Raw genomic sequence first — 11,341 nt, forward strand, 5'->3', positions numbered from 1 at the left:
TAGATGTAAAACTGTGACAGTACTGAGAGTCACATAACAGATGTGTTAACACTTTTTTCATACCTGACCCTAAAACCGGCCTATTTCATTACGTATCTGGGTATCTGCAGAAGAATTTCTGTTACCTGCTCCCTATGTGAGTCTTTTGAGATGGAAAGAGAATTCAGGAGATGGATGTTGGTTCCTGTCAAGGGCTGTGAAGTAGAAAGATGTCCCTTTCCTTTCTGTTTTCTTCTTTCCAAGCTGGACATTAAAAGCAGGAAAGGATTTTTGGTGCCCAGCAGTCCAGAAGTGTTTTAGCGGCAGCTGCTGCACTGCAGAATTGAAGCTGGGAATTATCTCCTCCTCTTCTCCACCCCACTCCTCCTCCCAGCCTCGGCTTCAGACTGGCTCTGAGGTTAGCTATACAAGGCCAGCTGGCTGCTCATCCGGCTGTAGTGCATCGCTGCCCGGCACCCTGAGACTGCAGGGTGTTTTTTGGAGAGTTGAGTTTCAATGGCCACCCTGACTAGCGAGGAGCAAGGACTGCTTATACGGACAGCTCATTTTTCTCTTGTGCAGAGTCGGCTTTGTAGTGGGATGTTGAAATGTGACACAATGCCTGTTTGTTTGCAATAGCTGCGAGCCTGGTAGCAGAGATTCAAGTGGGAAGCAGAGGGGGAATCCAGAGACAAACCATCGGGGGAATTAGGAACTGTGACGCCGTGTCCTCTCTCCTGTGCCGGAGCAAGCAGAGGAAAGAGAGGTAGAGGAAAAAAGACTGAGCCTTGCAACCAGCCGTCACCCTGACGATGTGTCAGTCAAACACCCTGCAGGGACCACATCTGCACACAGGGAAATGGTGAGATGCTATAAAGCTTTATCTAACCCTCCACCCTCTTGCTACAACCTCCGCAAAGTTAAAGTTCATGTCCGGAGGCTGCGTTCAGGGAACGGCGGCAGCAGCAGCTGTGCCGGGGACCAGCACCCACAACTGGAGAGTCCAGGCCCGGCTGGCTCTGCCGGGGGTACACCAAATAGGAGAACTCGTTTCAGGTACTGTTCAGTATTTTCTGCTTTGCAGGAATGGTGACTGAAGGGAGAAACCGAGGGAGGGAGGAGGGGAGGGTTTCTGGGCAGAAGGAGCAATAGCCATCTGCAAAGCTTTTGTTTGGCCTAATTACTGTAAAGCTCCTTATGCATTGAATTGGCCGAGAAGGGCATGCTGTTATATGACAAGGGGAACGAGGAGGCTTTCATTCCTTTCCTTTCCACTCTCCATCACTAGGAGAATGGAAAAATTAGTGAGGGACTGCTCTGAAACCAGGCCAAGGCAGCAGAAGCCCGAGGGCTCCCAAGCAAGCTGCCAGGATGCGGCTCTGCAGGGATTGGTCCATGAACGACTGCAGTGAAGAGGGGGAGAGCAGCGGAGGGGGAGCCGGACCTCTGTGCTCGATCCTGGCAACCCAGCTGCCAGCCCCCCCAGCCCCTGAGCAGCCCGCAGGCTGGTGGGTGGTAAGGATGGGAGGAAGAATAAGAAGTGTCCTTTCCTGTTCCCATGTCCAGTCAGTCCCACCTCCTGCTGAGAAAGCCGGCTTTACCTGTGCTGAGACAGCACTTCATCCCCTCAGCATTTTTGTTTGTTTGTTTGTTTTTTCCCTTGCATTGTGATGCACAGATCATTCTGTTTTTTATTTATTAGTTCTTGAGGGGGGAAAGAAGTGGTGCTCACTGTAGAAAAAAAAATCTTTGAGCCAAAAGCACCGTTTTTCATCCCAAAGTGGTGACAGTTGTAGCTGCCTGCATGGCATTTTAATTATGATCCAAGTTTTGAAAAGACAAACTTCTGTTGGCAAGAAAATTTCCTTTTAATTACTCAGCTTCTTTCCTTCTTGGAAAGACACACACAGTATTTTATAGTTCATCCTTCATATTCTGTAATCCAGTGAGGGAGAGAGCTGTTCAGAGCAGCCAGGATGTACCGCTTCCAGTTTGTGTGCGCACAGAGTTGTACCCTGCTTGCAGGCATACTGCCTTCAGCAGTGCACAGAGAACAGTCTCTTAGCCAGGATTTAAGTCAATGCCCAGAAGATCTGAATATTTTGCCCTCAGGCAGACTTTAATTTGTTAATGTGACTTTGGAAATACCAATAGTTTCTTCAGGGGTCTCATCCAGATGAGACTAAGGCCCATGATATCCTGTGCTAATAATAAGATGAGCAGTTTTTCCCTCTAAGAGGTAAAAGTTCAACTTCTCCCCATGGCCATTTGTGCAAAATTAGCTTCCACTCAGTTGGCGCATCCACATGACAAAAAATAAGATAGATGCAGTTGGTTATGAGGCAAAGGAGTTGGTTACTGGGCTATGGAGACTAGATTGTCTGGTAGCACTAGTAATATCAGCTTTGTCCCGGTTCTCTGTTCAGAACCAGGGTGCCCAGCGAACGTTTTAAGACCTGGAAAGATGTATTTTGGAATCAGTCATTTGTAAATTGTATTAATTAACTCAGGAGTGCCACTCCTGTTGATTCTCAAGTAAGTGTTTGTTTCCCAAAGTTAGTGAATGACCAACAGGTCTGTGTAAATTTGACTCCAGCAACTTTTGTGATACAAAACACAACTTGAGGCACAATCTAGTCAAGATGCCTTCAACAGGTGAACACTCTGAGGGACCTCAATTTGTTAGGTTTCAAAGATTTCTTTCATCAGAGTATCTCTCCTTTCCTTAAAATTGTTCCTCCATGGAGTTCTTACAGATTTGTAGCTTTCATAATATTGTTTGCTGTCCACTTTGGCTATCCAACAGCTGAAACATTTTCTGGGGATGTTATCTTCTGATATTTGGAAGAAGAACCTTTGCTCTTTGCTATTTCCACTGTAAGCTATCATGCTGTCAGTTGCATGAACCAGCTGTGACTTTGTTTTCAGATGTCACCTGCAGGTGATCTTGCCTTTAATTTTTGAGGGTGTCATTCATGAAACATGACCTATGAGAGTGAACACCATTTTTTAGACAGAGGATTTATCTCTTTTTTTTTTTTTGTTGTTTCTTGGGGTTGGTTTTTTTTTGAGGTAAACTGGACTTCTATTTTGGGAAGGGGAAGAACTGATCAAAATAAAGGAGTAAATATTTGCAGAATCAATGTTTAAGTAAAGATTAGCAGGAATAAATCATCCCCAGCTATCAGAAGCTGGTGGTTCTGAAGCTGAGATGGCTGACCCTCTTATGTTGTGTATGTAATCTTTCAGGTTGCAATTTCCCCAGCTGGCCCTGAGGCGAAGGTTGGGCCAGCTAAGCTGTATGTCTAGGCCTGCTCTGAAACTCCGTTCTTGGCCTCTGACTATTCTCTATTATCTTCTGCCTTTTGGTGCTCTTAAACCCTTGACCAGAGTGGGATGGAGGCCTATGAGCAGGGTAAGTGTGAGCAGGTCTCTCTTGCGCTTCGTGTATGTTAGCTGTTTGATACTGAAGGGAGCTGGAAACAGCTGGGTAGAAAGAAAGATTCTTAGTATAGGACAGGCTGATAATCACTAGTATGAAAGCAGAGGGATGCAATTCATGTTTCCCTTGAGTTTTTACTGGTCATAGTTGTGTTGATTAATTGCTTCAGAAACAAGTGATTTTTCATTAGCAGATAATTTCTTTGTCCTCTTAACAGTCAGAGGTCTGCCCAGGAAAATCAACAGAAACTTTTGCATTAATTCAGTCACCTCAAAGTATCAGGACTGCGATAAGGCAGACCAGACCTCTTCTCAAGTTCTTTTTCCTGGCCACATTGAAACAGTCTCTCGCTTTCTCTCATTTTTGCACAGAGAGGGTTTGTTCCTCAAGTTCTTTGAGCATTTGTAACCCAGCCTGTCCAAATGATATGCAAATCTCTGCTCTGACACGGCTGAGAGCAGGGTGTAGGATGCCTCACCTGTGGTTATTCTCCCCACAAACCATGCAATGTCCGAATGCAACAAACACACAAATATTTTGATTGAAAACTGCAACGAAATTGCCATTCTTAAGACTATTTCATGGAACAGCTGTTCTGTTTGAGTCCATCAACTTGAAAACCAGGCTCTTTTGAAGAGAAGGGGCTACTGGGAAATACCACTTTTGACAGTTTTTGTGATGTTACGGTTGTATCTGCTTATTGTCAGTGTTTGTAGAAAACGGAGCAAAACTGATTTTAGAAATTACCTGTATAAGGCTTGTCAAATAAAATGGCTAAACATTTTTACTGAAGCTTATATAACCTAAGGCACTGTTCATGTAGAAGACTTTACCTGAAGTAAGATTAGGTTGGTGTTTTCTTTGTGAAATGTCACTGTACTGTGATGTGATGCAGGATGGTGATTTGTGAGTGAAAGCTTAGTTTGCTGTATTTTATATGATGGCCAGGCTCTCAGCCAGTGTGCGTTTCTGTTTGTGTTTATGGCTGTATTCTGCAAGACTTAATTAGGAAGGATATGATTAATATTGAATAAATGATGACTCTCACTAAGAAAAAGAAAAAAATCCCAACTTGTAGTCAGGAGTTAAATGTAGCTGAGCTGTACTGTTCAATATGTACCAGATTCAGGAGATCACTTATTCTTTTGCTAAACTGGTTTCAGAAGGTTCAGTTCCCTTGGTCCACATGCCCCCACCCCCCCCGATTACATCATGGTCATATGAGCTTTTTGGCTGACAGTAAGTACCACAAATCCCAGCAGAGTTACCTGCTGGAATTAGCAACAGGAAGACACTGTCATCTGTCCAGTTACATCAACAACACATACTTGCCAACATTGTTTCATTTGTTTTTCTTGCTACTAAAACTTACGCTTTACTGTAAGTCCAAATGCCATTTCTACTGGAATAAAGGCACTTGATGCTCTTGCAATTAGCAGCTCCCATTGTTGCGAGAGAAGGAGTAAGGCTGGCATAAGTTGCTACTGGTGCAGCTGCATCCACAGTGGTATGTTTCGTTGATTGTACAAGTATGGTTAGAGCAGTACAATCCTGGGATGTGGAAAACACCCCCATTAGTGGTGTGGTCTGAGAAATACGTCATCAAACACCGAGAAACTAATTTTCAATTTGCATTTGGTTATTCACAAAAATGAATATATTGGTAACATTAAACCCTTCTGATGAGTGTTCTACTAGAACATGTGAAATGTGTCTTTTTTCTGTAAGCCTCACATTGGGCAGTTTCCAGTAACTTGACCATGGAGCTTCAGCCTGCAGGGTAGTGGAGATGCTGGCCATAACCAGTATCAGGTTATAGCGAGTTTCATTCTGTCCCTCATCTGCTCCCCTCAGAATGAAGAGAGCCAGGATGAAGTGCAGTGCTAATTTTTTGCTGGCTTAAGGCTACTTTGTGTGTGGTATAGCCCACTGAATTCAAGGGAGTGAGCAGCAGGAACAGTTTGATCCTCTCTGTTTTATGGGGAGAAGTGAGAGAAAGCCATCGGTGGGAAGAACGGAATGACGTGGTGCAATTCTTCTTTCTTTAGGTTGCTCTGTACAAATCAGTACCAACTCGACTGCTCTCACGAGCCTGGGGTCGCCTGAACCAGGTGGAGCTGCCCACATGGCTGCGGAAGCCTGTTTACAGCCTGTACATCTGGACGTTTGGAGTGAACATGAAGGAGGCAGCTGTTGAAGATCTGCATCACTATAGAAACCTCAGCGAATTCTTCCGCCGGAAGCTAAAACCACAAGCGCGGCCAGTCTGCTGTTTGCACAGTGTGGTGAGTAAAAGAAGATGAAGGCTTTACGCTACACTACCAGCTTTCTCCTCCCAAAGGAACATGTCTGCTTCATGAGGAATTACTTCCTAATGTGTTTCATTTTTTTCTCTTCACTGTAGATTAGTCCCTCTGATGGAAAGATCCTTAATTTTGGACAAGTAAAAAACTGTGAAGTGGAGCAAGTAAAAGGGGTTACTTATTCTCTGGAATCTTTCTTGGGACCTCGTATCTCAAGAGAAGAACTGCGTTTTAGCCAGGGTGAGTTCTGCACCAGTTCCGCATTTATTCTGCTCTGCACTTTCAGTGTTCTCAGTGATCAAGAGAAAAGAGATTACTTCTTTTCTTTCTTTCACACATTGTCAGGAACAAAAGCAGGTCTGATTTTTTTTGTTTTATCTGGGGATAAACATATCCCTGTTCTAGTTCTTCTTTTTCTCACCAGCAGCTTTATATCATCTTGCGTGGCTCATTCTGATTATCTGAATTTAGTTGCTTAGTTCTTTTTTTCATGGTTATACTGAGAATTACAATTGACTTCCAAGATCTGCCACTATAATGAGGCTGTAGCACTCCTGCCATCAGACTGAAATGTGCTCAAGGGACCTGGTTAGCAAGAATTGTATAAGCTACACCATAACAAGACTTATGCTCAAGCACTGTACTTCTAATGACTTGTGCTATTGCTGCTGGCTCCAAGCCCTTGAGCTTAAATGATGGCAACACATTTTTCTAAACCGGTGAGGGGACTGGAGAGACCAAGTTCTGCGAACAGCAGGATTATTTTCAACATGAAGACTAATGCATTTTATAAAACTAGGGACTCTTCACAAATTCTTAAAAGCATTGCTTTGAGAAAAATTCTGTTCTTGAAAAGGTAGCTTTTCTGTTTCATGGGATTTCAGTTTCTGCTGTTCTGTTTCAGGAAGGGAAAACTCCAAAATTCAGGAACTTCCAAAATGATTAAAACAATACAGGATGTAACTTTGTTATAAAGGGAAAAGAACACTTTGAAATATTGGTTCCTTATCCAGGATGATATATTCCTGGATGAAGTGTATCTTTTCGTAGTCCCCACAATACATATGGACTGCATTTAGTCCTCTGCTATTACCGCTGGTTCTAATATAGACTGCTTGGCTATGGGAGATGACTGCGTGAATAATATCTTTAACCCTTTTCTTTCCATGGTTTCTTTGCAGCCCCATCGGGTAACTCTTTCCAGCAACAACTAGTGACAAAGGAGGGGAATGAGCTTTACCATTGCGTAATCTACCTTGCACCAGGGGATTATCACTGCTTCCACTCACCCACTGACTGGAGAGTGTCACACCGCCGTCACTTCCCAGGTAGGTTTTTCGTTCCTAGAAAACTAATGCAGCACTGGTATGGGCCATTGCTGAATGAGACGTGCCGGTGGGAAATAACTGATCTATGCTGACCTGACTCATTCCCAAACAAACACAATTTGTTTAGTTTGCACCTGAAATAGAGATAGTTTTGCAGAACAGAGCAAACACTAACCTAAAATGACCTCTTTTCCTGTGCTTAGCAAAGAAGATGCAACTAAACAGTTACGCAATTGGAGCTGGGATCAGATACTTTCGTCCTCCTCTTTGCAGATCATCATACTGTAGTCCAGCAGATAACAAAAATGTTTTACTTCTTGGTATCTAGCAAAAACCTAAGTACTTGGATTTGGTTTCAAACACCCTGAGGGAGAGACAGAGACCTCCCACAAGGTTTGAGAAATCTGTCAATTTCCAGATTGAAGCAAAAGCATTTTAGTGTAATGCTACTATCAGATTCAATGTGGCACAGCAGATGCATTTTATTGCTAATGATGTGTGTAGTGAATATACCTTACTAAGTGGCTTTAGGGTTCTCTTGTAATAAACTATTTTTAACTGATACAAATTATTAGTATTTCCTGGTCAGCTCTAGCTAGACACCTACTTGGTTTTCAGCCCACAGGCTGGGTAACCACTTTTATGCATTTACCAAAGAGAACTGGAAGGGGCTGCTCTCATGCACTGGATAGTTAACCAGTGAAACCTGTTCCTAAGCTGCAAAAGGTTCTTTATCTTCCTTTTAGTAGCCTGTAGCCTTTTGTTAGATGGATCTTTTGTGCCTATTAGAAGGCTTCTTTCAATTCTGTCTATCAGGGCTGAGACTAGGGACTGCCTCTTCCTTTGTCCTTACCCTGTTCTCTCTTAAGGGCCTGTCAGATGACAATTAACCATTTAGATGGCATTACAATACTGCTTACTTAGCTCGAGTATTTTCTCACTATTGCAGGCTCTCTGATGTCTGTGAATCCTGGAGTTGCTCGCTGGATCAAGGAACTGTTCTGCCACAATGAACGGGTTGTCCTTACAGGTGACTGGAAACATGGCTTCTTCTCTTTAACAGCTGTAGGAGCAACAAATGTTGGCTCTATCCGCATCTACTTTGACCAGGTGAGCAAAATATTACTAGGCAGCTTTCTGGTTTTGATGGTTGAGGCTGGCACAGTATAATAAAAGATAATTACCAAAAAAAAGTTACCCTGAAATTAAGGTGTTTTACAACACTGATGTTCTAAGACCAATTTAAAGGGAGTCATCTCCAGTATAGACTATTTTTTTAATATTTCTATTGCACTTCAGAACTGTAAGTAAGTTCCTGTATTGAAAATGCCTGGATAGGCAGAGTCTACAGCTGTGCTAATGAATACAGAGTACTGAAATCTCCAGTAACTGTTTCTTCCTTCTCTGTACAGGACTTGCACACCAATAGTCCATGCTACTCTAAAGGCTCCTACAATGACTTCAGCTTCATATCTAACAACAACAAGGAGGGAATCCCCATGAGGAAAGGGGAACATTTAGGGGAATTTAACTTAGGCTCTACAATCGTACTAATCTTTGAGGCACCCAAGGACTTCAAATTCCAGCTCAAAGCCGGACAGAAAATCCGCTTTGGAGAAGCACTGGGCTCTCTGTAGAAACTCTCTCAGCAAGATTTTATATACAAAGGGACTCTTATCACACCACTGCGTGTCTCACTTCACAAGTATCTATCACTCAGCAGGACCTGGGTGAGGAAAACAGAAGATGTCATTGCTTTGTTAAACTGGAGAGTATTTGGTCTATATTTACATGCTGCTGAATGCAGGAAGAGAATTGAATATGTATCAGGTACAGCTGCCTTTAAAGATGTTGAGCATGGAGGTTTCTGTCCCACCCTGTGCCTGCAGTCTCTCATGTTCTCCCCTCAATGTGCCACAGGATAATTATGTTCTTAGAGCCTCTAAGTCCCTTTTAAGCCTTCCTAGGCTGTGCAGGTGCAATGGGGAAGGGTGGAGGTAGAGATTAACTGTATTTAAAGGGACATTGACAGGCTGAATCAGACCTTGTACCTTGTATTTGCAATATCTGTTTTTCAGACCTTGAGTAAAGAATGTGTTCTCATATTTATTTTATTCTAAGACACTCTCCTGAAGTTCTTATATAAAGGCAGCCTGTGAATGTAGAGAGCACCAAACAGGTAAATGGGCTAGTATGGCTTCACAGTCTAAACTAAGCAATACGTACAGTAGACACCTTCAGTAACAGTAAATGACACTCATCCAGGTTTTCTACTGTTGGACAACTTTGATTCTTTTACCTGACACTGTCCCTTTAAAAATGGACTTTGCACTGTATTTTAAATGAGAAAACACTGTGTCTGCATTCCATATGATGAAACTGGTCATCTTAGTATTTTCTTTAAAAAAAAAAAAAAAAAAAGCAGGTAAAGCTGCATGTCTTTTTCCTAATCCATGGTTTTATTTTGCTATTCCAGGCCTTAAAAGATTTTGCTTGTATGAGACACAGTTACCTCTTGGATTAAGGGTTGGAAGACATGGAGGAGGTTTTTCTTGTGTGATGTAATGAGACAACAGACAAATAATGTTTTTACTTTCTGCTATGTATCTTCATTGTTGCTTTGTCACTAAATTCTTGAAGAATTAATTCTTCTATTTACAGAACAGTTTCAGGTACTTCAGGACCAATTCTTATTGCATGGAGTGAAATGCCCTATGCACTGACTGTATAAAAACATTATAGATCTTTGAAACAATCTGAAGGTGCCTCCTAAGCACCAACCTGGCCATCCTATAATGGATTGGCAACAATTTCATCTGCTCTGACTTCTGCCCTCATATTTAATGCTCGGAATGGGCTGGGGGCTGAAAGCCCTATGCTGAAGCTTCATCCTACAGCAAAACTTTAGCTCCTCTTCATAACTTTATGGCAAGAAGAGTTAAAATCTAACGCCTTGGATCTGATGAATGTGGTACTATATGGCACTGACAGAAGTTGAGTTTTAAAGCAATGTATCAATTATTTTTAGAGAATAAACTGTTTCAAGTCCAGGCACTCAAACACTTACAACTGACTTTGCTGGCCAGAGCTTGCTCAAGTGGACATGCTTGTGAAAGCTGCCTTTCTGCTCGCTGAAAGATTTCTTGTATTACTATTTGCTTGAGCCTTGGGTGTTTTTCTGCTACTTTGAGGAGATGGTAGGCTTTGACCATCTCTAATTTCCTAAAGAAAAACTTATCTTCTTTGTATGCACCGCAGGAAATAGAATATAATTTTGTTGTACAAATGTTCAGTTTGCCAAGTCCTGTATGCTTAGCTTGTCATCAGAAAAGAAGGGATGATAGACTACCTCTAAGTGATGTAGCCCAAAGATGATGCAGATGATGGTGACTGTTCAGGTGACAAGCAGGAGAAAATTCATTTGGCTCTGAGAGTCAAAGTTTCCTCACTTTACAGGGGGAGGAGTTTGAAAGCTTGAAGTGGCTCTCAGCCACCTATCTTGTTAAGCTTATTGGCATTAGCAAGTTGACTCCTACAGCAGTATATTACCATTTACAAGTTATAGAAGTGTGCACTTTTTAAATCATTGAGAGTGAAAAAAAGACAGGCAAGCATCAACCCTAAAAGGATAAAGCTATGACTAGCCTTTTGACTAACCTTCAACATCACATTAACAGTAGAAAGCAAATTTGTTCCACCAGATGAAAGACAACTGAATCTTTTCCCCCTTTTCTGCTGGGGCTTATGGCATCCAGACACAGCCAAAGCAATGTTAAGCTTTAATTTCTTCCTACTCAGCATCATTATCCACAGTAGCTGAAGGTTACTGTTAGCCTAGTGATGGAGGATGGGTTACCTCATGTTTGCTTTATTAGAAATCTGAGAAGGAGGAGAGGATTCAGCATGCAAGGGGCTGTTTCTGTGATGGTCTTAATACTGTGCAGAGCTATCTGATTAACAAACATTACTTGTTATGCAGTGGTCAGCAATGCGCCCTGGATGTGAAAGCAAAGTTCCTAGAGGGTACTGATAATGCTGTGAATTTCTCCTGCATGGAGAATCCATTTAATTCTTCGACTGTATCAGTAGCACGGTATTTTTGTATGTCAAAGCGTATGACTTACTGACATTAACTCATTTAATTGCAAACATTTTGAAATAAAGAGTCTTATCAGTGTTGCTTATCTTTCTGAAATGTCAGGGTAACCTAAACTAGGTGTTGCAAGTGCAGCAGGAGGTATGTTTAATTTCTGTTTGGTTTAGTAAAATAAAACAAACAAAAAATATTT

The 11,341-nt window shown here is 42.2% G+C and overlaps 1 protein-coding gene across 2 annotated transcripts; it reads left to right on the plus strand.

The window, feature by feature from the left end:
• The first annotated feature begins 371 nt into the window (after window positions 1-371).
• PISD (phosphatidylserine decarboxylase) lies at window positions 372-8,985 on the plus strand. 2 transcript variants are annotated; one of them, XM_010085968.1, is made up of 7 exons: window positions 372-1,035; window positions 3,229-3,394; window positions 5,470-5,706; window positions 5,826-5,964; window positions 6,906-7,052; window positions 8,002-8,162; window positions 8,465-8,985. In XM_010085968.1, exons 1-7 carry the CDS (start codon window positions 839-841, stop codon window positions 8,687-8,689), a joined length of 1,272 nt encoding a protein of 423 aa, XP_010084270.1. In that variant the 5' UTR covers window positions 372-838; the 3' UTR covers window positions 8,690-8,985. The 2 variants fall into 2 exon arrangements, with proteins under 2 accessions (XP_010084270.1, XP_010084271.1); XM_010085969.1 differs by having other exon boundaries at window positions 635-841.
• The last annotated feature ends 2,356 nt before the right edge of the window (window positions 8,986-11,341 follow it).

This window comes from Pterocles gutturalis, unplaced genomic scaffold, assembly GCF_000699245.1.
Source record: "Pterocles gutturalis isolate BGI_N339 unplaced genomic scaffold, ASM69924v1 scaffold38410, whole genome shotgun sequence".
NCBI classification, from domain to species: domain Eukaryota; kingdom Metazoa; phylum Chordata; class Aves; order Pterocliformes; family Pteroclidae; genus Pterocles; species Pterocles gutturalis.

Excerpts from the sequence above, each read along its gene's own strand:
- PISD (XM_010085968.1), top strand. The coding sequence starts at position 839 with ATGGTGAGATGCTATAAAGCTTTATCTAACCCTCCACCCTCTTGCTAC. Across the intron at positions 7,053-8,001 it reads ACACCGCCGTCACTTCCCAG|GCTCTCTGATGTCTGTGAAT; the intron begins GTAGGTTTTTCG and ends TCACTATTGCAG. Across the intron at positions 8,163-8,464 it reads TCCGCATCTACTTTGACCAG|GACTTGCACACCAATAGTCC; the intron begins GTGAGCAAAATA and ends TTCTCTGTACAG.